Below are 26,075 nucleotides of genomic sequence, written 5' to 3' on the forward strand. Positions count from 1 at the left end.
GTGCCACCAGATGCCAACAGGAGCCCTGCAGTGAGTCCCTACAGCCACCAAAGGACAGCCCAGGCTGCTCCTGGCACAAGCACCCACAGCCTGTGTGAGCTGCCAGCACCATCCCCAAACCCCAGAGCAGGGCACAGCCAACACACTCCAGGTCACTGAGGGACACCGTGGCCACTGTCCCTGTGCTACTCACATAGATCAGGTTCTCCTTGAAGCGTTTCCTCAGGTTTTCAATGAAAGCAGCTTCGCTGGTGAAGTTTTCCAGCAGGACAAAGTCCTGCACCCCGACACGGTCCCGGGCCGTCAGAGCGCTCTCCATGGTCAGCCGGAGGCCGTTGGCTCCCAATCCCTGCAGACAAAACACGGGGAAATGGGGATGGCTGTGGCTTTGCAGGCAGCTCCCCGAGTCCCCAAGAACCACAGTCACCCTTGGATAACCGTATTACAATGAGATATTGAAGTGGGGTATTAAAATAATCCCACCGCTGCTGCTGAAAACAGTGGTTACGACACGGGTGTCTCCTCTGCTTTGAGGGAGGATTAGGGAAAAATTACTGCTCAATTTCCAATAACTTCAAATCAATCAAAGAAAAACTTGATAGAGAGAATAAAACTTGGGTTTCCTTTCCCAGGCATCTGTTAGCAGGAGGGAGACTGAAATGTGCTCTGTCCTCTCTGATTTCACAACGGGAAGCTGTTTCGAGGTAAGAAATCTTTCATGACTAATGATGATTCATCTCAGAAGCAAACAGCTTCACACTGCTGACCAAATTAAAAGCTTCAGCAAGGCACCCAATGGGAAAATTCTGAGTAAACTGAGAAGAAATGAGAAATGGGCATTTCTGCATCCCACGCCACTGAATTTAGGCTGTGACACTGACGTGCAGAGAGACTCCTACCCCTGACCCTCCTTTAAAGGCTGTATTTTCAGCGTGATGTGGGTGAGACACAACCATCTGTGGAGAGCACCCATCTGCTGATTTCTGACTTCACTGTATGGCAGGAAGGGGAAATCTGCACCCAGGGGTGACTCAGTGGCTGCTCGCTGGGGAAATCTCTGCTCAAGGGACAGAGCTGGAGAAGATGAGAGGCACCACAGGAAACGAGAGACAGGAGAAACAACCTCACACCTGTGTGCATTTCCTGGTCTTCTTCAACCCTTCTTACTTTGCAAACTGCTCACAGCAGCATCCTTCTCCTAAACCATTTCCCCAAAGCACTAAGTGGTATTTTGGGATGTTGCACCTAGAGGGGTCTGTTCTAAAACAGGCTCATGCACCAACAGCAATCCCAGACAACCACCACAAACTGTGAATGCCAGACCCTGCATCCAGCCCCAAACCCTGCACACCGATGGAGATGACTTTTACTGACTCACAGAGCTCCTTTCTCCACCTTCCAAAGACTTGAAAGTGGTCAAACCACAGGGACTGATGATGTGCAGGGAGAAAAATAAACCCAGCCTTGGTCAGGAAAAAAAATGTACTTGAAGTTTTGTAAAACAGTAATAAAAGCAAGAGACACTGAAGTATCAGTTTGGGTCAAACCAGGTGCAAATCCCCTCAGTCTGCAGTTGTTTTGACTCACCAATTTCTTAGTAAATGTTTTTTTGATTTGGTTAATGATTAGTAAATGCAGTTTTGCTATTTCTGTGAGTTTTAATTGGCTTCCTCCCTGTAAGCCTGGGCAGAAGTGATTGCCTGAACCCAGCAGTTTGCAGATAGGAAAATTAGTTCCTTCTGGAAATCTCAAATCCAGACTCACTTTAATGGCTCAAACACCACAAACATCATTTGATTTCCTGTTTTATTTTTTCCAATTAGTCTCATGGTCTGGAAGGCCTGAGGTCTAAGCTTGGAAAGACCCAGCCAAGGAGGAATTCTGCAGATACTGTCATGAAGTAATCGTCCTAAAATGGCCAAAATTTTCCAAGCCAAGTCCTTCACAGCTTCAGCAAAATGCTCTGCTGCTTTCTACCCTCTTTTCCGAGGTGAGGAGAAAAGGGATAACCCTTGGAGAAGGGAGGTGGTGAGATAAGGAAAGGAAAATAGAGATAAAACACATACAAATAAACTCTGCCTAGAAACTGGAATCCTTCTGTCAGAGCAGTGCAATCCCAGAGCAGCTTTTGGCCAAGGTGATGAGAACGAAGGCAAAAACCAAAGGAAAATTATCTCCTTTTCAAGTGGGCGAGTTTAGGACTACAGCCCTAAAACGCAGCTGCCTCACCAAGGGCTGAGGAGAAACTCCCACCCTCGCCCAGTTAATCCCAGTTTATAAAATCCCAAAGACTTTCACAGCAAACGTCACTTGAGCAGCTCCTTCACCAGCCCCTCCCTGCAGCCAGGCCAAAGCATCCCAGCTGTGCACATCCAGGACAGGGAAGAGCCAGTCCGTCCCCCTCAAAACACACAAAACTCCACTCCAGCAGCCTCCTCTGGGACAGGCATTTAAGGCCAAGAACTTTCGGTTTCCTCCAGTTTTTGTCTCCTCATTCAGCTCCAACCTCTCGCCGTGAGAACCAAATAACGACCTCCAATCTGCAGTCGGCCCAGGGACAAAACAAAAGCCAAACTGACAGGACTGAAAGAGGCTTTTTGGTGATGATTAAACGTGCCCAGGGGATGTGATGCAGTCAGAGCCTCCAGAATACAAACTTCACTCAGTCTTGTGCCCTCCCAAGCCCAAGTTCAGATCAAACCCAAGCCAGAGCTGAGCAATAGGCACTGCTCCATGCCAGCATTTTGCTTTATTGCATATGTCCAAGTCTACCAGCAGCTTCAGATGTCAGGGTTAACTGCTTCACTGCCACACACAGGCCATAAAAGGAGGGTAAAAGAAACCCTTTTTGCAAAATGGAAACAGAGCAGTGATGCAGATGGGAGGAAGTGGGGAGGGAAGACACTGCTTAAGTAAAAATAATCACAGTGATGACCATATGTTCCTACTGAATGATGAATGTGACAGTAAGGCACTGAATAAAATAAAATAACCAGAATGTTGGTGATTTTCTGTTAGCAGGCAGACACCAGATCTGGTGGCAGTAAATTAATGCTAGAAAACCCAGTCTAGGGGGTTAAACGTGGCACAGTGGAGCTAATTAACCATTAAAGCAGTTGGTCTATGGACAACACTGAGTCCCTTGCTGTCTTTGCAGGGGATGAATTTCTTTGTGCCAAACCACCTCTGACCAATACACATTTCCAACATCCTCTGCTCCAGGCAGGAGATCGGCCTGGACCACTCTGACGGCCCTGTGGCAGGGAGTCTATTCCAGATAACTGGGGGAACACAGGCTGGAAGGGTCTGATCAGACCATTCCTTGTGAAAATCAGATTTTCTGGAGGCTGCCAGGAGGGAGCAGTGCTTGAGAAGCTGCTGTGACACTGAGCAAGGACCTGTGTGCAGCTGCACCCTTGGGTTTGCACTGGCCCAGGACTTGTACAATAAACCAGGCTGGAAATTCGACTGGGATTAAAACTAATTCAGATTCTTTGATTGTTTTAATCCAGGTCATTTTCCCACACCGGTCCCACATGTAATGGTGACAGACAAGGACAGGGTAATGGGGAACCACAGCAGGCCCAGGGAGGAGCCAGGATTCAGCAGCAGGGATGGTTCCTGCTGCCTTGAAATGCTTGGGAAGCCTCCACCTAAGAGGCAGGTCGGGTTTAGGCTAAAGCTCAGCATCAAATCCCTCCTCCAGGCTTGGCTGCCTCCCTGGCACGGGGTAACACCTCCAAACCAAACCAGTGCAACTCAATCAGCAAAACAAAGACCAGGAAAAAAGGGATCTGGTGGTTTTCTCTCCAGGTTGTAAACTAGGTCACCTCCCCGTGGGACTGGGAGAGTGTCAGATGCAGGGAAAGGAGGAAAGGAGCACAGGTGCCCTCTGACAGTTATTTAGGGCAGCTCCAGCACCTCCACCTTAGAGGTCCCCTACAGGGGTCAAAAGGAGGACCCAGCTGAGGATCCTGACCTCTGCAGGATGGAGACACCACACCCAGCACAGGCTGCAAACAGGGAAGGGCAAAAATCTGAGCAATCTCCATGTGATCTCAGTGCCTGTGGGCTCAGGAGTGCCTGTGCCTCTCCCAGTCTCCCCTTTCATCCCGTGCTGGACCCGCTGTCCTGAGGGTCACTCCCCTCCGGAGTGCCCAGGCTGACCTCTGCCACCACATTTCCCAAAGCCACTCCACGGTGCAGCTTCCAGGGATTCATTCCCACACTGGTTTAACCCACTTTTTGCTTTTAATGTCTTCTCCAGAGCCTTGAGCACAACAGTGGCTCAAGGCCAGGAAGGGAAAAGTCCCTCTGGAATGGTGGTGACCAGACCAGGGCAATCACCACCACAGCACTGCTTCCACAAGGCTTTTTCTGCCCTGGGATTAAATCTTGGGAAAGACTCTGCTGGTGTAAATTGGTTGCTGAATGCAGCCTGCAGAGCCAGGTTTACATTGGCTGGGGTTCCAGCTTTCCTTTGTGTTCCTACAAGAGTCAACAAGACCAGAAAATACCTCCAAGCTCCTGGGAGCACAAAACCACTCAAGACTGAACCAAGGAGTTTCCTAAACTGAACTGGGAAATCGCTGACATGGGCTTGTGAAGGTGTAAACACATATTTTTCCTTTAAACTCTGCTTAATGCCAAAGCATGATAAAGTTTTTCCTCTGCTCAGGACATGGAGAACTAATACACCTCAGAAATGAAAAACAGGACCTTTTGCCCTGCGCAGCAAAATCCAAAGGATTCGAGTCAGCCAGGCTGAGCACTTTGGGGGAATTAGTGCTGGCAGATGGGAAGGCAGCTCTGCCATGAGCACAGGGGGTTTGGGGCTGATGTGAGCAAAGCAAGAAACTCCCCCTTGGCTTTGTCCAGCAGCTGCTCCATGGCCATGGCATAGCCAACATGGAGCAAGGACTCATTCCCAGGCTTGACTTTCCCAGAGGGGTACTGGAATGGTTTCAAACTCAACTCCAGACACATTGAGGGAACAGGCAGCACCAGCAACTTCCCTCTCCTTTCCACAAGAAAACACCTGGAATTCTCAAAGTGAATGCTCTTGTATGGAGCAGGGAGACTCTATAACTGGAGTTTAGAAAGGAAAGTCGCAACATAAACAGAATTTGTGGTTCAACACCTAAAAATGCATCTTGGAATACTTTCTCCTGGCAATGTATTTTTACAGCCTGGGTCATATCCACTCAGGAGACTCACTGGAACAAGCCCAGGAAGAGGCAGGCACCTTTATCTTGGTATCAAGGGCAAGATGATTGATCTGCAGGCTCCAGAAATAGTTACAAAGCCGGGAACGGAAGAACAGACCAGAACCAAATGTGAGTGGGAAGGGAAATTCAGATTAGATTCTGGAAGACAATGCAAGCCTGAACCAAAGAAGGAACTTCTCGTGAGGAGGTGGCAGCTAAAAAACATTTGTCTCATGGATAGTTGGACATTCTTCACTGTCATGCCAAAGCTTCAGGAAAGAAAAAAAATTTCCTTTGATTTCTGCTTCATTCTACAGCCTGGGAAAGGGCTTGGACATAACATGGGCCAGAGAGCCAAAAATCAACTGCTGTGTCCAAGGCCTCAATTCCCCAGGTGCAGAATGGGAAAGCTCCTCTTTGCTTTTGCATGAAGAAAGAAACAATGAAGATGATGGATGTGGAACAGAATCAGGGATTCTGCCAGCAGATCCCTGACAGACTGAAGTGCAGCTACTCAGGATCCTCCTCCCTCCTGCCATGCTGAGAATCAGCTGCTCCTTTTGGACACAACTCTGTTAGTCAACAGCTGGGTTGGGAAGAAGGTTCCCTGAGAGGCAGTTCTGTGTCTCCCATAAAAATCCCCTGGAAGCAACCACATGGATGTGTCTGCCCTTTCTGAAGTCACCCGAGCTGAGATAATAAGTGATAAGACATTTATATGGCTTGTTTAGTAAAAAAAAATTAAATAACAAAAGGAAATGTTTTATATTTTGCTTTTTAGTTATGTAAGGCCAATGAATTGATTTCCCAAAAGACAATTTGGGAAAATCAGAGCTGTCAGGTGGACTGGGATTAAAACCAGGTAACATAACAGCTCTGGTCATCCAGACCAGCAGAATTAAAGCTACTTGAACTTGCAGCTGCCACTCAAGGACTATTTCTTACAATTACTTTTTGTTCTTGCTTTTTTTGGACCAATACATCACCAGCAATGGAATGTCTGGAGTCAGGGAACTCAGAACTTGGTTCTCCCTCTGATACTTCCCATCCTAACCAGATGGAAGGATGGAACTCCAGAATACACTATCCAAAAAATTTATATTAAAGAGATAGAAATGCTACATCTCTGACTCATTCTTGTAATTATTTTGAAGTTTCCCACACTTCGAGTAGGGACAAATTGAAATAATAAGTAGGCAATATTATTTCTTCAATATTTATAACATAATTGTACCTTCCAGATTTGACTTTGCGGGGGGATGAGTAAGGAAATAAGCAATTAGCAGTGAAAAGGAAAAGGCAGTTGAAAGAACTGATTTGAAGGACAGGAAAAATGTTTACCCTGAAGAGAGGTAATGATATTTCAATCAACAGGCTAAATATAAAAGACCACTAAGAAAAAATGAACTAGGCAAACCAGAAAGATCACCAGGGCTGGAAAAGTAAATACACAGAATTTCTATATTTAGGGAGCTGACATTTTTGCTCCTGAACAGATGGCACAAGCTGCTGCTGGGTAGAAGATGTTGCTGGTGGCAACTTTGCCCAGGAGACCCGAGCCCACAGGCCTGGGCATCACACAGCAGCTTCAGGGGACAAACTGATTTTAAAAAGGCATTTTAAAAAGCATTTAAAAAAGCAAAACCCTGAGATTGCTGCCCCTTCCAGTGAATTTTGATGCTGATTTTCAGATCAGCTGAGCAGGTGGAGGGTGGCAGAAGCTCAATACAAAGAGCCAGGGTCTGCCTGTGTCCCCTGCAGCTTTGGGGCACCCCCTGTTCCTGCTGCAGTGTCCCAGTGTTCCAGTGCCACCCCACTGCCAGCCCTTCCCCACTGCACTCCACACCCCCGGGTCTCTCCAGGAGTCAGACTTTCCACAGAGAACTCCAGAGCACTGCCAGGGCATGGGAAGGGCACCTCACAGCCACGGCTCCCTCGGGGAACACGGGCCACCACCCCGGACACTGCCACCCCTGCCTGTCACTGCCACAGTGCCACTGCCACCCCTGCCTGTCACTGCCACTGCCACCCCTGCCACCCCTGCCTGTCACTGCCACTACCACCTCCGCCTGTCACCTGCCACACTGCCACTGCCGCCTCTGCCTGTCACCTGTCACCTGCCACACTGCCACCTCTGCCTGCCCCACTGCCACCCCTGCCTGTCACTGCCACTGCCACCACTGCCACCCCTGCCTGTCACTGCCACTGCCACAGTGCCACTGCCACCTCTGCCTGTCACTGCCACTGCCACAGTGCCACTGCCACCTCTGCCTGTCACCTGTCACCTACCACCTCTGCCTGTCCCACTGCCACTGCCACCTCTGCCTGTCGCCTGTCCCACTGCCACCTCTGCCTGTCCCACCGCCACCTCTACCTGTCACTGCCACAGTGCCACTGCCACCTCTACCTGTCACTGCCACCTCTGCCTGTCACCTGTCCCACTGCCACAGTGTCACTGCCACCTCTGCCACGGCCACCTCCGCCTGCCACCTGCCACCTCTGCCATGGCCACCTCTGCCACCCTTTCTCCAGATGCCACCAGATGCCACCAGAAATGCCCTGTGGAGCCCTGTCACCTCCACTTCCATGGGGAAGGACTCAGCAGGTCCTCCAAACGCTCTGCCCTTCCTTTCATCCCTTTCTCAGCGGTCAAGACCAGAATATTTGGGAAAGCAGGCAAGGATCTCCAGACTGAGCAGGGATGGGATACACCAGCCCCACGCTAACTCTTCTTTAACAGAGAATTGCTCAAATCTACAGAAGTGACGTTTTCAATCCTTCTCCTCCTAAATTTGGTCACTTTACCAATTAAAGCCTTGAGCGTTCTTATCCAGGCAAAAGTCCACACACTTTTTTATAACACTCCCTCATTCCTGACCTCATCTTCCAGAGTCAGTGAATTCCATGGCTCAGTTATTCATTGTATGAAAATAATCTTTGCATCTCTTTTTGCAACTTTTAAAGCAGAGTCCCTGCTCCCATGCTACGACACAGAAAAAGGAGCTCTGTGTTCACCATGACACTGTTGGTTTTTTTTCTCCTTTCCTCCTCATCTTTTTTTCCAGGTAACAATCCCAGTCCTCTCAATCTTTTGCCCCAAACTCCATTTCCCAAGCTCAGGGCTGTGCCATGCAGGACGCAGGGCTGGGCGTTCTGGCTGCTGCTAAAACGTGGACAAAGTTTTCCTAAACTAAAACAGCCTGGAGGAACCGAGTGGCAATGAATCCTTCAGCAGGTAGTTCCTGCCACTCCCTGGGATGGCAGGAATGGGACAGAGCTCTGGGAAGGACAGCAGCAAAGCCCAGGACAGTCCCTTCACATCCTTGTGCCCAAATAAAAGCTCCACCCTTTCTTCCCTTCTAAAGCAGAGCACAGCTTCCCCTCTCTCTTCTTCCTCCTCCAAACAGCTATTCCCTGGGTTTTTAGCCAATTTCACCCCTTTCCACATAAAATTCCCAATGAAGGGATCCTTCTCAAAGCATCTCACTTTGCTGCTGAAACCCTGAAAATGCTTCTCCTCCCTTCTCCTGAGACCAGACCCGCGTCTGAAAGCTGCAAAGCCACCAAAGGAGTTAAACAAACCTTACCCCTCCTCTGAACTTCATCTCTGCCTCCTGCCAGCTCCCGCAGCCCTTGCAGAGCCTTCGTTTACGCTGCTGCAAGAAGCAGCAATCTGAGGACAAGGTCTCTCTTCTGTCAGCTGCCTTATTTTTTTTTTCCAACTTTTTTTTTTTTTCATGGCATTTTCAGTGCAGTCAGAACTCCTTCCCTCCCACCAGCTCCTACTGGAGCATCTGGAGAGGGCGTTTTCCAAGCAGGAGGAGAACTCTCCTCCCAAGCAGGAGCAGCCCAGGAGAGGCAGTCCCAGGGAAATCAGCTGCGGAGTTCCCACTGCCCAATGACAGGGGAAAAAACGGAAAGAAAAGTAATCCCAGGCGCTGGAAAACCTGGGGCTGAGCCCAGCACACAAACCACAGCCATCAGACAGGAAGAGAATGAGCTCTGGGACAGCGAGTCATTGTCCAGGAGCAGCAGCGTGGCCAGGGCTCCCCAAACCTGCTCCCAGCTCACCCCAAACACAAAATCCCAACCCTGGGACTGACATTACCCTTGAAATCACCCCCTCAGAAAATCAGAGAGCCATAAAGAGTCCAGAGCTGGATGCAGTTTACCTTGACAAGGATTTAGAATCACAGAACGGTTTGGATCAGAAGGGACCTTAATTTTCACCTATTTCCTATTCCACCAGGCCCCATCCGACCTGGCTCAGGAGTATTTTATCCCAGATTCATTTGGAGGCATCCAGCACCAGAACATCCACTTCCACTGAAGTTCTGAGGTCCTTATTACAAAATCATCTGCACTCCTGAGTAAGAATCTTCTAGAGGACACAGTGAAGGCTCTGCTGCCCTCAGCCTCGAGCCCTTACAGACAGAAGTTGCACATTTTGCTGTCTCTGAGCTCACCAGTGTTCTGGACCCACAGAATTATTTATGACCACAGTTACTCTGAGTGTGTGAAAACCTCACCTCACTTCCCACCCATCTGCCCGAGATAAGGGCATTCTGATAAAAGTATTGCACAGCCTTCTCTAGCATTAGGGGAAAGTGAAAGAACAAGACACAATGGACACAAGCTGGAAGAAGGGAAATTCCAATGAGTTATTGGGAAATTTTTTTTTCCCAGTGAGCGCTGTCAAATACTGGAACAGGGGTCTGAAAAAGTTGTGAAACTCCATCCTTGGAGATATTTAAAACTCAACCAGTGTCTGAGGAACTTGATCTAAATTGGTCCTGTCTGGAAAGTGAGGTTGGACCAGAGATCTCCACAAGTTCTTTCCAATCTAAAATTGTTCTATGATTTTATTAATTATTTTGTTCCTCAATGGACTAAGCTGTGCATCCATCCTAAAAGGAGTTATAGGTAGTGATAATAAAGACATAAATCTGCAAGAGAGGATGCTCCTCGAATGTTTCAGGCAATTCATACTGTAAGCTGCCCAGCAGATTCTCTCATCATTGAACATGCAGAGCCATGGAATGATTCCCAAGCTCAGCTGCTGATGTTTCATGACTGGCACTATCTGCACTCAGCTCTGCTTAAAGGGATTTTTGATTGTTTTGTTTCTTCCCTTCTTATCAAAATGCATCCTGCTGCAGGAAGGGTAAAGTCAAGCTCTGAAGCAAAACGATTTAGAACAAAAAGCTAAAAAGCTTCCACCTCCTCAGAGAGGAGGCTATTTAAAAGCAAAGACATGGAGCAGGTGTTGTCAGTGGTTGGGTGCAGCACTCCCCTCTCATTACCTCTGCCCAAGGCGGCCATCCCAGAGATCCCAGCTGTGCTGGATGGCACAGGCAGAACGTGCCAAGGATTTGGGATGGAGCACTGCAGTGCCACAGCTCCCCTGCCCTCTCAGGCTCCATTTTGAGCACTATCTGTGGCTCTTGCATAACTCTGTTTGGCAGGACTTTCATTCACTCCTTATCTCAGATGGGTGAATCTTTAACGGCAGCAGTCAGGATGTGGCTCAGGGGAGGGTTTAGCTTTGGGCTGGCACTGAAGGAAATGCACACTACTCCAAACCCCTCCCCTGTGCAAACCCCCTTACCTGTGCACAGGTAAGGTCAGAGGTGATATAAACTCCATTTCCCAAACTGAGCCACATTAACCATTACTGGAACACAACAGTGAGCCCTGAGCCAGGAGTTTTCCAAGCATAATTAAAGCTGTGGCCTGGCAGCTCTAATTCTTCAGGAGGAGAATGTCAGTGCTCCACCAGCACTCCTCAAACCATCTAATTGTCACCAAACAGATTCACTAAAACTCCTGTTACTATTCTAAGCATTAACAGAGTTACCTTCACACAAACAACCTCACCTTGTCCCCAGTTTACACCTAACACTTCTCAGATCACATCTCACCACTGAAAATGCCACATAAAAGAAGAATATACAAGAGCCCAGCACTTAGATGTACATTTTTTACACATTCCCCTTGGTTTTCTCATACAGGAGAATCCTTTTATTTATTTATTCACCAGAAAGACCTTTACTAGAAATGCTTTTTTTCTACAGCCAAACTACTACCCAACTACTTCTGGCCAGGAAAACACTCCTGAATGTGGGTTAGCCTAAATAGGAGGTGGGGGGGAAAGTTGGAAAGAAGAGATAATTTTATTTTATAAAATCTTGATCCTGGATTATGAAGGTGATAAAAGCAGACTCTTCCTTTCCAGCAGCAGAGCCCAGCCCTTGTCTGTGATTTCTGCTGAGGATGGCTGGCAAGGTCTGGCTCACTCCAACAGGCAACTACAGGCCGAGGGATGAATCAAGTTTTCCAGGCCTCACCAGTTAGAAGTGACTCATTTAAACCCTGGATTAGAGCACTGGGATTGCTCTGCTGGTTGCAGATAAGCAGCTGATTCCCTGCATACAATTTCACATTCAAAGCAAGGGGACTGGAAACCTTTCCTGTCAGCCCTGCTCCGACAGGCTCGCAGAGCCCAGCGTGACCTGCTAAACTACACCCACAAGCAGTGGCCCTGCTGGAAAAATAAAGTTTGTCCCTGTGAAAACACCATCAGTGTGCCCCTCTGCAGTGCAGATTCCACTGCAAAATATAAATCTGGAGGCATGAGGTGCTGCCTTGGGTTTATGCTGCTCAAAAATCAACATGGATCACATCTGTGTTGTTCCCAAAGGTGTCAGGTTCATCTATCAGTGAGTGAGTTCTTTCTGGATTTTTGTAGTATTTGTTATTTCTGCCTTGCAAAAGAACTACAGAATAAGATACATTCCATAATTAGAAAGCATTTGGCAAAAATACCATGGGAAAGAAACCACCCTAAACAGGCCAGGAATTTGAGAGCCCTTCCTCTTGCAGGTCAGAGGAACATCTTAATCAAAAAATAGAAATGTCTTTAACCTGTCACATGTGTCCTGCTGTCCAGATTATCCTGATCTAAAACTGATTAAAATGCCTCACATTCCTAAAACACCCTACAGCAGAAACTGAAGGTTCTGAGGGACATTTGTCCCACTGCTTAGGAAAAATACCCTGTGTCCAACAGAGGGTGAACATCTGACATAAAGATAATATATAAATCAATGCTCTGCCAAAGAGCCAATGCTAAATATTGTAATAGGTCTGATAAAAAGGCAAAACTCCTCTCTGTATTATTACTTCTGCTAAGAAATGTCTATGGATTAAAGCATCTCCTCTTCCCCTCTCAAGAGTGCTCCAAACAAGTAGTCAGGGAACAGAGGTTTGAACACAGGACATTGGCCTCCCGAGACACAACATTCCTGCTCAGTTATGAAACTGCACACCTAGAAAGGTTAAACCAAAAGCTCCTTATACTCACTGAAATGGTGCCTCAAGATGATGAAGGTTCCTTCATTTTACTGCAAACTTCATGACATCATAAGTTGAGTGAATTCCCCAAGTTTGTGTGAAGGTGTTTGCAGGCTTGCAGACAAAACCTTAAAAATAGCGAGGTGTGGCCAAAAGGGTTCAAAAACCAGAAGACAAAGAGTATTTAGATTATTATTTTGGATTCTAATTTATGCTTTGTAATGTCTAAAACTGTCAATACTGGTTTTGTTTGTTCCAAGAAAGCTCTGTCAGTGAGAACACCAAACTTCTTTTCTTCCCAAGCTCAGTCATTCATAAATAAATAGAAAAAAAAAGAATATTACAAAAAACGGAGATGCACACATCTCCTTGGATTCCTACACTTTCTCTGCCAGTGCTGTCCCTGTTTTGATGCCCCTGGTGATGGATTAAAAAGCACATATGATGGGCTTGTATTTAGTTATGGCTCCCGCACACACACAATAATTCTGGGTCTATGACGTGAGCGAAAAGAGAAACTGGGTTAATCTAACAAATTAAGATAAATTTTCCTTGTTGTTGCTTTCTGCTGAAGCAGTGAAACAGAAATGGCTGGCTGGCTTCGACAGTGGCCATCAGAACAAAGTCCCACTTTATAATTACCAGATGCCCTTAATGTGATGCCAGTTTGTCTCCTGCCCGTGGCTGCTCCCGCTCACGGCCCTGTCAGGGTTTCCCTGATTTTACAGACACGCTCTGATCCCAACAGCAATTGTTGCACTGACTCTGACAACAAAGTCTGAACCCAACAGTTAATTCCCTGTGACTGCTTTGGCCCTGCTCTGACACCATCATTCTCAGCAGCTCCCCTGCAGCGGCTGCGGCAGGGACGGGGTTCGGAGGCAGCGGGTAACACAAACAGCCTGACTCAGTCCAGCTGATGTGCATTCCTCCCGACTGACTTTCCAAACAGTCACTCCCAGTGGCAGGACCTACATCTTCCTTTTAAGGGGAAAAAATGTTTTCACAGGAAAAATTAAGTGTTCAAAGCCTGTGCATATCTCCGTGCTTCCAGTGAGTCTCGCCTTTAAAAAACACGTTCCTGTCGCACGCAGAACAAAAACTTCTCCTTCCTAATTTAAAGTTGTTCCTCTTTTTAAACACAGCCATTGGCTGGCTGCCCATCCCTGGCACTCTCAGGTGAAATATCCTAGCACACTACTTTTTACACAGTCCAGCACTCAACACAGAACTGGTTTTCCAAAGGAAGGACTAAATCTGTGTGAGGACAACACAATGAAAAAGGACAGGGAATGTACAGGCTGCAGACAAAACTTTACAGCTCACCCTGCTGACTGACAGTTCCTATTCCTTCACATTTCTTTTCCTGCATTTCTGAAAAGAGGCTCAGTGTTAGAAAGGGCTTGAGGCTGGAAAGCGGATCACAACAAAAACTTCTTGTTCCATCCACACGAGATAAGGAAAGAGTGAGCACTGGTGCTTTGCCTGCAAGTTAGATGAAGGAAACAGGATTTCCCTCTGCTACTCCCTGAGCAAGATCCCAAGGAAATGTTTCTAATAATAGGAAATGACTATATAAGGCCAGATCAGCACTAAACTGTTTGCAGTCTGGAGGAGAAGGATGTACAGGAATCCTGAGGAGGGACACACCAGGCTGCTCACACATCAGGGCTCCCCTCCACACAGAGGGACAGAGTTTAACCTGTGACTCCCCTGCTGAGCAGGGTCCTGTCCTACAGCCAAAACCAGCAGCTAAATGGACAAATCAGACCTGCTCTATCTTTGTGATGCCCTTGCTTTTCTCCATGGCAGTAAAAAGAACAGACTTTTAAACCTACAAAATAAGACTTGCAAAGCCAAGCTGAGCACGCCTCTGACTGGGAAGGAAAAGCCACAGCCACGTCCTAAAGCACAACATGGGCAGTGCTGATGCAGAGGGCAGGCTGAGAGCTCCCCTTCCTGCCCCTCAGATCCACGGAGCACAAATGTTTTATGAACTGCACAGTTCTCTTATTCATCTTGGTTTAAACAGCAAAGACATTGGGCACCATTTAAATTCATTTTTTTGCAGCATTCCCACTCAGTTGCAGGAATGAATGTCTCCCAGGCCAAGAGTTTCAGCAGCTACAGGCAGCTGTGCACATCCCAGCAGAGCTGCCAGAGGCACTGCTGTGGGGCTGTGCCTCCAACCCACACTTTTCACCATCCCTTCAGCACACACCAAACCTGCAAGCCCAGTTAAAAAGGACACATTTTCCTCCTTCTTATACAAATGGAAGGGAGTTCCTACAACAGTGCTCACAGAGGCCTCGTTTGGGTGAAGTGACAGAACTGGAAGGTTTCCCTGTGATTCCCATCAAGGGGTATCTTTCCATCTCTGCTTTGTCTTTGGATAAGGCCAGGAGCTCCCAGTGCAGGGCAGCTTGCTGAGCAAACACAGCCCCAGAGCTGCCACGGAAATGAGCACAGTATAAATTGCCAGACAGATTTATCACCCAGAGTTTTGGTTGGTGTGCTGTTGCTTTTTTTTTTTTTTTTTTTTTTTCTTCTCCCTGACAGCACGAGATGTTTGTGACAAAATGTACAAACAATTCTGTATCTATAGCCCTGCCACATCCTATGTCCCTTCCCTGCAGAATGACACAGCTTCCAGGAGAACACCAGGCCAAATCCCAGCCAACATTTTCCTGTCAGCTGGTGAGACCTCCTTGAGCTGCAGGGCTCAGTTTGCCACAGCAAATTTAAGAAAGAAAAATCAAAAAGAGAGCCTTAAAAACAAAACAAGCCAAGCCACCCTTGTGAAAGAGTCACTGGTGAGAGATTAGAGTTTGACAGCAAAGCTCTCTCCACATCACAGCATCAGGAGCTTCAAATCCCCATGAAAACACGGCTGAGATTCCCAATTATTCCCAAATCCCTACACTGTTCCACAGCATTCCTCCAGTGTCACCAGGATCTCAGCAGCTGCTCCTACCTGGCCCTTGTCCCCACAACACCTGGCCAGAAAAGGGTGTGCACTCAGCCTTCCAGGGCATGCAGCAGTTCTGTGCCAAGAGGATGTTTCATGTTGCGCTTTATCTTTAGGGACATCTTGATTTCTGAGGATTTTTAGACTGACCTTTAATTTTTGTCCTGTTAAATACTTCCCATCCTTGACTGCACAGCAAAGGGGAAAATGAGTGCAGGCAGCAGGCAGGTTTTTCAGAGCTGGGAAACACAAGTGGTTATGACTCTGAGACAAAAACAACTACATAAAAGCTCTTATTTTAAATGCTCTTATGCTTCTTTTCTCATGTAGTACTTGCTCCATAACAATTATAAAGCAATTCAGCAAGATGGCCTCTGCTGGTATGGCTTGTGGTCAGTGAAGTTAAATCTGGAAAAGAAACATTTTTGGGAATGAGCTCCCTGTGGATTTAAGTCAGTACAAAGTCTCAGCTGTAAGGCTGGACCCTGACACTGTTGTATTCCCTGTTTGTTTTTCATACCAGCTCCAAGGATGCAGGCACTGAGTTGTTTGCTCAGTTTCAAAGTCAAGTCCAGGAGAAATAAGATATTTGTCTTGGCTTTAAAAAGTGAGAAGAATCACAGGTATGAGACTGGGAGTCTGAAAGCAGAGTTCATCCACCCCTATTCATGTTGTATTGACAGGATCCCAAGCCTCCCCTGTGCCCCCACTGATTGCAAAATTCTTCTCTAAATACACAAACTGTCTGTTTAGAACTGTCAGAACTAAACCAGAAAGTTTAAGTTGCTTTATTTTCCTTAGCAGGTTAAACCTGAAACCTAAGGAAGGCTACCTGAAAGACATCATTCTTAACTGTGCCAACACACATCATTTTACAGAATTCCAAATACCAAATTTATCTACTATATCAGACTGTTTTATAGTAAACAACTGAATTTCACTGACCTCTCCTGTCCTCTTCTCTTTTGATTGACAACTTTCCCCAATGTAGCTTTACATTAAAACGAACCACACCCAAAAATCACATCACTGGTACTGTGAAAAACAGTTTAAAAAGGAAATACCTCCCCCTCCGAAAGAGCCAAATGAAATAGTTTCCTTTAAGGCAGTATGGAGCTTTTGCTTTTCATAAAGCTTCAACAAAGCTATCGTGGAATTTCTAATTTGTTTTCAAAACCATGAACTCTTCTGTTATGTGGAGACTGGAGCATAGGTAATATCTAGATTTTATGAGTATATTCAAGCTTCCAAAGTCAAAAGAATAAAGGTCAAATGACTGAAACTTTCCTGAAAAGCACAGCTCACATATGAAACATATTTGCTTAAATTTGGATTTTTTTAATAAAATAGTTTGTACACAAGTGACAAATCACCAACCCTACTCCTCCCAACTGTTACTGTATGTAACATCAAAATCCCTTAGTATGGACCCTTTATAGTAGGATAAAGACATTTATATCAGTGTAATATTTGGGATATCAGTATCATTTGTACCTAAAACATGGGGATATGTTGCTGAGAGCAACATTTTGTAATTGCCCAAGGTTTGTTCTATGGCATATCCACAGTTTCCTTAGGGAAAAAAGCCCAGTCAGCAACTGCAAGTGTTGGGTGATACCTGGGAGTAAAAGATCTTATTTTCCTTCTGGGTGTGACCCTCCTTTAAAGCAAACTCCAGGTTCTCAAGTGGAGTTAAGGTCTGTGAGCACACTGAATGCTTCAGACATTCAAACAAGTGGAGCAGTTTCTAATCTGATGATTTGTAAGTGAAGAGTTTACAGGCACAATCTGTACTTCCACCACTTCTTTTTTTTTATATTTTCTATTTTTTTTTCTATTTTTTTTTTCTCTCTCTGTTCCAAACAGACTTTGCTGGCCTAAGGCAGGCAGTTATTTTGGGGCAGTGAAAAGCTATAAATAAGTTCTAATAAAACTATTAGTGACACACATGAGACTGAACTTCTTTGAAACCCTTCTTTGTAAGGGAACAAAGAGCACTTCACACTGATTGCGATGGCACAAGCCCCCTAAGAAAAGTTTAAGGAAAGAGTTTCAACAACTAAATCATGAACCCAGAATAAGAACATTGGGGGAACAAGCTGTGGAAATTGCAGATTGTGCTCCAAGGAAGGGCCTGAGCAGTTTGCAGAGGCAGACAGGAGGAGAGGAGCCAGGCAGTGAGACTGGCAGCGTGTCAGGCTCGGGGCTGGCAGCGAGCTGAGCACGTGGGCAGATGATATTGCAGCTGATGTCTGAGCTGCTTCCCTTTCCCCTGCCTGCCCTGCTCCTGCTGAAAACCAGGGGAAAAGCCACCAGATGAAGGGTATTGTCTGAGGTCACCTCCTCTGACTGCTCTGCCAGAGCCCCAAAGAGCCTGCGGTGAACAGGCTTCAGTGCTTTGGTGAATCTTCTTTGTCCCAAAATAGATTGAGAATCGCTTAACATCCACAGGGAATGATGAGCTGACATTATGATGGCAAAAGTGTTCCAGGCCGCCTGGAAAATGCAGCCATCGTTTCAGAAGGATATCCCACGTCCACCTGCATCAGCTTGCACTCAAAACAATTCAGAATATTGTGTTCCAAGAGTTTAAAAACTGACATTAGTGGATCAAAACTGCCTTAAATCAAGATTTTTTTTTTAACATAAAAGAAGAAGTAATGACGTTGATGTTCAAAAATAAATAAAATATCGGCCTGCAACTTAGCCCCCTTTGGACTGTAAGGGATATCTCACCTCCAAAGAAGTTCCAGCTCCCTCCTAAGGAGAACTGCACAGTCCTGCTCTCTCCATTTTCAAAACTTTCTGCATTATCCGAGACATCAATTTAATCAGAAACAGAGGCACTAAAGGACAATGAAGGAGTCCATCCCTTTGTGGCTCTCAGGAATGCATGCTGCACATCTGGATAAACACGGGTCACTGCAGAGAATGGAAACATTCCTTCCCCAGCTGTGGTTAGGTCCAAACCCTTTTCTTCCTCTGTCTCATTTACTCCTAATCCTGCATTTGGTGGTTGCAAAACTGCACAAACCCTGCTGAGACTGACACAACAAGCCCAGGAATCTTCCTCATGACCCTTTACACCTATTTTCTAAACAAAACCTTCCTGTGGGCTGTGAGCTCCAGCTGAAAGGACAGATGCTGAAGGAATTGACAGTTGTGACATTAACAGAAATGCCAACTGTCCCAGAGCATCTTGTTCCCCAACAGGAGATGAGGACTGGCACTCTTAGGAGTAAGAGAAAGGAAGGGGATGTATTCCCTGTCTGTTTCTCATACCAGCTCCAAGGATGCAGGCACTGAGTTGTTTGCTCAGTTTCAAAGGCAGGTCCAGGAGAAATCAGATATTTGTCTTGCCTCTAAAAAGTGAGAAGAATCACAAGTATGAGACTGGGAGTCTGAAAGCAGAGTTCATCACCCTGCTAGAAATGCCTGGATTTGGAAATCCCATGGAAGAGTTGGGTGTCTTTAGATCTTCTGTTGTGATGCTGTGTGAAACCCCACAGTCCACAGCAGCCAGGACCACACAGGAACTGTCTGAAGGCCCATCCCACTGGGAAGGAAACACCTTTTTCCCTCTGACTTGACAGGTACAGATCCTGTAGCTCCTCTTGGAGACAGATCAAGGATCTCCCCCTGGGGAGCAGCTGCAGGACAATGAGGGAATCTGAGCTCTAACCTGACAGAAGGATCCAAGAGTCTCCAGAATGGGTATTTCACATAGAAAAATCAACATCTGTTATCAAACCCCACCATGTAAGAAATACATATAAACCACAGGCAGCAGCTTTGGTTCATCAGCCTAAATTTTCTGTTTTATCAACTCTCCTAAAGCCAGGGCAGCAGCATCTGCTGTTACAGCAACAACAGGAGCCCAGCCTTCATCACTCCAACAATGAGTGGAGGCTGCAAAAAGCTGAGAGCTGATAAAACATGCAGGGCAAGCCCTAAATGAACCCTGTCATGCCAAAGTCAGTGCTCTGCCCTCAGCTTCAGTGGTGTTGGAGTGCACCTGTGGCAGGAAAAAAGCTTAAGCTCTTTTATATCACCTAAAGGAAAACATCAATATTTGAGGGTTTGTTTCAGGAGCTGTTGTTTGCACGGCTGAAGTAGAAAAACAGAGACACAGGGAAGTTCATCACCGTAAATTATTGATCTGCTGCTTTCTAGACACTGAAACTGGTAATTAAACAAATGGTAAAAAGATACTTCATCAATTATAGAGGTGCCACTTTAAATTACACTTGCTCCAGGATGAATAAAACACAGAGGTTAAATGCTTTGGCTATTTCATGCCTGCTTCTTGTTCAAAATCCTCACTGCAACAACGATTCTTATTCTCATATCCTGCTGCTCCAGAGCTGTGTGCTCTGTATCAAGCTTCACCGAGGGAAATTAGAGCTTTTGTTTCACAAAGTCTCGTTTCACACCATGTCCAGGAAGCACAGTGCCGTGGTCAGGAGAGAGCATTTGGAGCAGATAGCACTGGGATCCCCTTTCTGCTCAGCAGGGTTGGTTATATGGCCATAAGTCAAAGCCCTGTGATAACAGCCCTCCCTCAAAAATCATACCAAGAAAGAGAATAGTTTTGTCTGCTAACAGCCACTTGTGCAATCTGTGAAGCACTGGGCAGACATCTGGCACTGGCCTGATGGTTTATAGAAGCTATAGACATGCACACACCCTCCCCAACCTAAAAGAACACCTGTAAGCTGCTTCTGAAGCAATATGGTGATGACATCAAAGATGCTCTTTTAAGCAGAAATCATGTCACAACCATGATGATGACTCATTATGATAATGATGATAAATCTTTATATGAGGGTGCACACCTTACTGCATCAAGCTTAAGGTTATCTCATTCCACATGTTAAATATGTGACTGTAAAGGTATGCTTGCTCTAATACTGATTTTGAAACAGAAACAGCAATCAAAGAGCTTGGCCATCTTGCAGCTGCTGGCACAGGTTCTCTAGATCCATTATTACATCTCAAATAGATTTCACCCTGGGAAAGCATTTAGTGAAGGCTGAGTTCATCAATTGATTGAAATAGGCCAGGGAATATGAATATTCCAGGTTCAAGGCTGCAAATGCAGCAGAAGCAGCTGCCTTCAAGGCACATGCAGAACAACCCTAACAGGTGGACACAGCTGGCATCCCTCAAGGAGCAGTGAGGCAACAACACTGGGAGGCAACAGCAGGGAAACAGCAGCTGCTGCTGGAGCCAGAACAATCCTGGAAGTCAAAGAACTCAGCATGGAGCAGTGGGGCAGGAGTGAAGGTGGGAGGAAAGAGAGGCTGAGGTGAACCATCAGAATATGGTGTGGAAGCTGGAGATGATGGAAAGTCCAAGTGGGAGATGGAGATGGACTGTAGGGCTTTTGTGGAGGAAAGAACACCAGTGCTTGGTAGGGGGACAGGAGAATCAAAGGCTGAGCTGACTCTTCCTACTGCTCCCCAGATAATGAGGCTGAAGCACAAGGAGAGCAAGCTCTGCCACGGGCCGGGTGCCAAGTGCTTTGTGAAGTGTTCCTTGCCTGTTCTGAGGAGAGTTACACAAGGTAAGGCTTTATTCATAAGTGCCTGATGGATCCTGTGTGTGCAACAGCTCCTACCAGCAGAGCAGTGTTTGTGGGAAATGTTAGCGAGAGTGTCTAAGAGAGATAAAGCCTTTGAGCTGCAGACGAAGCTGCCAGCCCTCATTTCCAGCTTGTCAGAGCAAGTCCTCCTTGAAGTCAGCAGGCTGGAATGAAGAGAATCTGGCATTTGTGCAGGGATGTATGGCTCAGACAGCCAGGGCGGAGCGGCTGCCTTTAATCACACTTTCCACAGAGGACGGGGGAGTGGCAAAGAGCAGAGAGTGACCCGCGTTATCTGCTGCACATCCACAAATCCCTCCCCTCCCACTTTGGATTTCGAGCCTGGCCTCCTATCCTGCTTCCACCAGCCCCTAGAGCAGGAGGGGAAGGGCTGTCCAGGACTGGAATCTGGGAGCACATCACATTCTCAGAATTCCTGGTGTGTGAGAGGCAGCACACACTTGTCTGGTGAGCTGACAAATTCCCCAACAGCTGATGGCTCCCAGGAGTAGCTGCAATGGCTCCATGCAGGTAATTGCAGGGCTGAACTCCACAATTCACTTTTCCGAGTGCTAACCCACTGCAGCTCACCTGCTGGTTGCAAAGCCTCTTCACCCACACTGCAACAAAAAGGAGCAAAACTCCAAAACATTTTAATCCAGCTTGCCCACTGCAGCATAAAGAATTCCAGTGCAAACCACTTTTTTGGTCGTTTTCTACCCTCACAATGAAGCTACAATCCACTACATCACACAGAGTTTCAATTCCATCTAGAAATAGCCTCTTGAGGTCTCTGTTGCAGGATGGCATTCTTAAATTTTGTTTCCTTGTGTGCCACTTCTGGTGGTGACAGCAACAAATTGCAGGAACCTGCACGTATGCCCAGAGTGGGCACAGAGCCAGGTCTGACCTCTGGCACGGAAAGTTTTGGCAGCAGAATTAATTCCTTCTCCTTTCCGTGTCAGTCACATCGTGCTCAGACACCACAACACAGTAACCTTGTCCTACAACCCACCAAAAATGCCCTGTTAGAGTCCCACAGGGCTCTAAGGTCCTTTTGAAATTTATCCCTGGTGAAAAGCAGGGCAAAAGTGGGAATCCCTGCATCCTCACCTGGGTAAGGTATCCCCCATCCTGACCATCAGTGCACCCCAAAAACTCCAGCCATGGAAAACAGTGCTCTGGGAAGGGGAAGAGAGCAAAAATATTCCAGACACCAGTGCCCATCTGGACCCCCGTGCCTGGGGCTCCTCTCCCCATTTTGGATCCCAGCCAGCCTAAGGATGCTCTGGCAAGAGGCAGAACAGACACCAGCTTTTCCTGGCTCTGTGTCCAAGCATGAGCAGCCTGGCAGGATTTGTCAGTGCCTCTCTCCCCCTGATGTGAGAGCACATACAAGGGCACCAGCAGTGCAGGGCTGCATGGGAGGTGCTCCTGCTCTGCCCAGGGTCTGGGGCTGCTGGAGCTTGGGAATGCTCATTAAGAGCAGATCACCTGTTCTGTTTGTAAACCTTGATAAAGCCAACATTTAGAAAACAACTAATTACCATTTATGTTCCAAACAGCTGGCCTAGCTCCACATCCACATGCTGGGAGGTTTTAGTGCCAATCAGCCCACACATCAAGAGCACAAAAGTCCCCCAGTGAGACTGCAGAACCTTCTAGCAAACAAACTTCTCACTAGCCCTGACTTCAAGGATCAAAACACAGCAGTGTAAGATCAGAGCAGCCACACAAGCCGTGGTTCCCCCATCATTACATTATACAGACACTTGTCCAAGGTGAAAAGGGCACAGAAAATGTCCTCTGAGGTGCCAGAGGGCAGTCCCAGGCTGCTGTCAGCTGGCCTGGACAGCTGCTATAGTGTGACACATCTCTGTCCCAGCTGTGCCTGTCCTGGCCCTCTCCCCTCTGGACAGGGACTGGGATTCCTTCAGCTCAGAGCACACAGTTCAGGGAACTAACCTAATAGAAAAGGTTGTTTTCTTCATCACTGCTCTCCCAAGTTTGTTTCAAAGGGTTAATCAAAGGGTCAAATGGATGCAAGTACAAGGCAGGGAGTAGAGAACTACAGTGAAACCAATTGAAATTGTTTTAGTGAAAGGTGGAACAAAATGGTCTTTAAGGTCCCTTCCAACCCAGACCATCCTATGATCCTAAACAGAACTGATATCAGGATGAGTTTATCTTAGACACTGAGGGAATACAAAAGAAAGGGCATTTCATGGAAGTGACGTGGATGAAGCTCCAGGATTCTCTGGCTGCTTGTTCATCCCCTCCCCTCTGCACACCCTCATGCCTTGAGCACTGAAATCCTGGGGAAGTGATGCAAGGACAGTATCCCGGGCAGCAGCCCTGGGGACAAGGCCAGGAATGCCACCAGGGGTGCAGCCTGTCAGCTGCAGTGCTCCAGGAGCAGGGGAGCAGCACCATAAATCACCCAACCTGACACGTGGGGATCCTGTCCCAGCACTGCTCTGCTACACCACAAAATTGCAAAATCCTGACACACTTTGGCCTTAGAAATGAGAGCTGATGGTGGTTTTGGTTGCCAGCACACAGGAGAGGAGCAGCTCACTCCACACTCTCATCACTGAGCCACTTATTGACCCAAATGAACCTCCCCAGCCCCTATCAATCCAGAAATGTCAATCCAGCCCACACTAAACACTGATTGATTTTCTACTCTAACGAGCACCGTGTCACATTTGTGTTAACTACTCATCAGTTCAGATAAGTGGTTTGCAATTAAGATAATTTGAGAGCAGTGGAAGTGTGGCCTGAAAAGCACTTTCAAGAGTTCAGCCCAGAGAAATGCACTGCTCAAATTCACAGCCCGGTGCCAAGCTGACAGCTACTTTTAGACTTTTACACCAGAATTCACCTTTCCAAAACGAAAAGTTTCATCACAACCTAATTTTTCCTTGGAAGGCAATAACTGGCTGGTACAAAGATCTCTTCCCAGATGTGCACACTCACCCTGCAGCAACACTGATTTCCTTCCTCCCAGGTGACACCACAATCCTTTCACGGGTGCTCCCTGTTCTGATGGCAGGCAAGCGGCATTCCAGCAAATCTGCACTCAGTGACCAGCAGCCAACTCCACTGAAGCCTCCAGAAAAAAACAAACAGTTACAGGAGAGCAGGGTTTGAGTCCCATGGCCGTGAGCCTGGGCATAGCTCACATTCTCATCCTACACGGAGCCACTTGGTGGAATTTTCCTCCCAGTGCAAGTGGCTTGGACACCAGCAGCTGCCAGTTGAGCACAGCCAGGTTACTGCTGGAACTCCCCTGTCCCCACCTAGATCCGGAAAACTTCACAGAGCAGACACTTGGCAACTGCTCAGCTTTCAGTTTGAGAGGAGAGAGAGAGATCAAACAGCCTCCTCCACAACGCAAGGGGTTTTTTTTGGTTTTGTTTTTTTTTGCATGGAGGACACCACATCTCTTGCAACATTTCCTCTTCACATGGAGCCCTCATGACCAGCCTCCAGAGCAGCAGGGAAGTCCTCACTCCCTCCCAGCACTCACTACCTGCCAGGCTGCCAGCACCAGCCTGCTTTTCTCTCTGGGAAGGGCAGCTCATCTTTTTTTTTTTGTTGTTGTTTTTTTTACTCTCCTTTCCTCTCTGCTTCTTCCTGGTATCAAGACACAAATTCCTCCAATCAGATTATTTATATTTCAGTCAAATAACGTCTGAAAGCTTTACCCTAATATGTAAATGGCTCCTAACCATCAGCCTTTAATTATATCAGGCAAAGAGAAAAGACAGTGTTTCATCATTATTGTTGTTTCTCCTAAAAGTTCTAAGGGACTTTAAAACACTTGGTTTGGAAACACCTCTTGAATGTGCATAAATCATCCCGATTTCCTCCTAGCTTTCTCAAATCCCTGCAAAAGCAGTCAGTGCTGTTCCTTCTGTGGGTTGAGGGGACACCTCACTGCTGATCTTAAAGAACAATATTTTAAGGTATTGAACTGACAGGCAGCACTTCAGCTCATCTGCACCACTTTTACAATCAAGACTCAAACAATTTACAGAGCTGCTTTCTGCTGGAAACCAAATTTTTAAGTGCCGAAACAAAGCACCAACTGAATTAATACAAGAGCCAAGACAATGGGCATTTGTCCCCAAGTTATTCCATAAACTTTAATTTTTTTCAGCTGAATAGTCTGTGAGCCCCCTTCTTCAGGAAGATGTGGAGGCCAACAGAGCAAAAAGAGATTGATCAGATCTCTGATAAGGGGTTATTCTGGCCTCACCACCTTTTCTGCCTCCCACTCATCTTTATCTCCATCTAACTTTTCCAGCCTCTGCTTTTTGGCCTCTACTTTCCTTGCTGACCTCCCACACCGCTTTGGCCTCCCACTCCTTTTCAGTTCCTGCTTTTCTCATTGGTCTCCCACCCTTTCTCAGCCTCCACTTTCCCTTCTGAGTTTTCAGCCTCTGGTTTTCTCTCAGACTCCCACTCCTTCAACCAGCACAGAATATTCAAACCCCCTGAAGGTTATGAATTTGTAAATTCCCTTTCCAGACAAGCACATTTCACCTTGATATGTCCATCCATACTTTCTCTACACTCCAGCTGACCAGAAATAATTAATGTCCATCCTGACAACTTGCAGTCAGAACAAATTGGGTTTATGCCCAAGGAAACCTCATGGCTCTCTCAGTAATTCCAATCCTGCTGGGATTATGACAGCACTGTACAGTTGTTTTAAGGGAAGTATAAAAGTAAAACATGAGAATTCCTGGGATGGTAAAAGCTGATGCTCTAAGCTTTGCTGATGACTCCATAAACTGCTGTTCCCAGGTCCCATCCACCAGATTCCTGGACAGAAGATCAGCAAAATTAAATATAATCCGTGTTCCCAGAGAGTGCAATGGTTGGGCACACACAAAAACACACTCTGTACTTCTCTGCAGAACTTGCTTTTGATCCTCTCCCCCACTTATAAGAG

General features: G+C 46.7%; 1 protein-coding gene across 4 annotated transcripts in view; it reads right to left on the bottom strand.

Annotated features, from left to right (window-relative positions):
• MYO1C (myosin IC) overlaps positions 1-26,075 on the bottom strand; it is a 52,000-nt gene that overhangs the window by 17,962 nt on the left and 7,963 nt on the right. For 2 of the 4 annotated variants that reach the window (XM_066333297.1, XM_066333296.1), the window contains exon 2: positions 194-349. In XM_066333297.1, the coding sequence (XP_066189394.1) occupies positions 194-349 (156 nt within the window). Of the gene's footprint in view, positions 1-193; positions 350-8,794; positions 9,083-24,091; positions 24,856-26,075 lie in introns of those variants that run through there. The other 2 variants (XM_066333299.1, XM_066333298.1) reach the window with 2 other exon arrangements.

The sequence above is a fragment of the Sylvia atricapilla genome, chromosome 20 (assembly GCF_009819655.1).
Source record: "Sylvia atricapilla isolate bSylAtr1 chromosome 20, bSylAtr1.pri, whole genome shotgun sequence".
NCBI lineage: Eukaryota > Metazoa > Chordata > Aves > Passeriformes > Sylviidae > Sylvia > Sylvia atricapilla.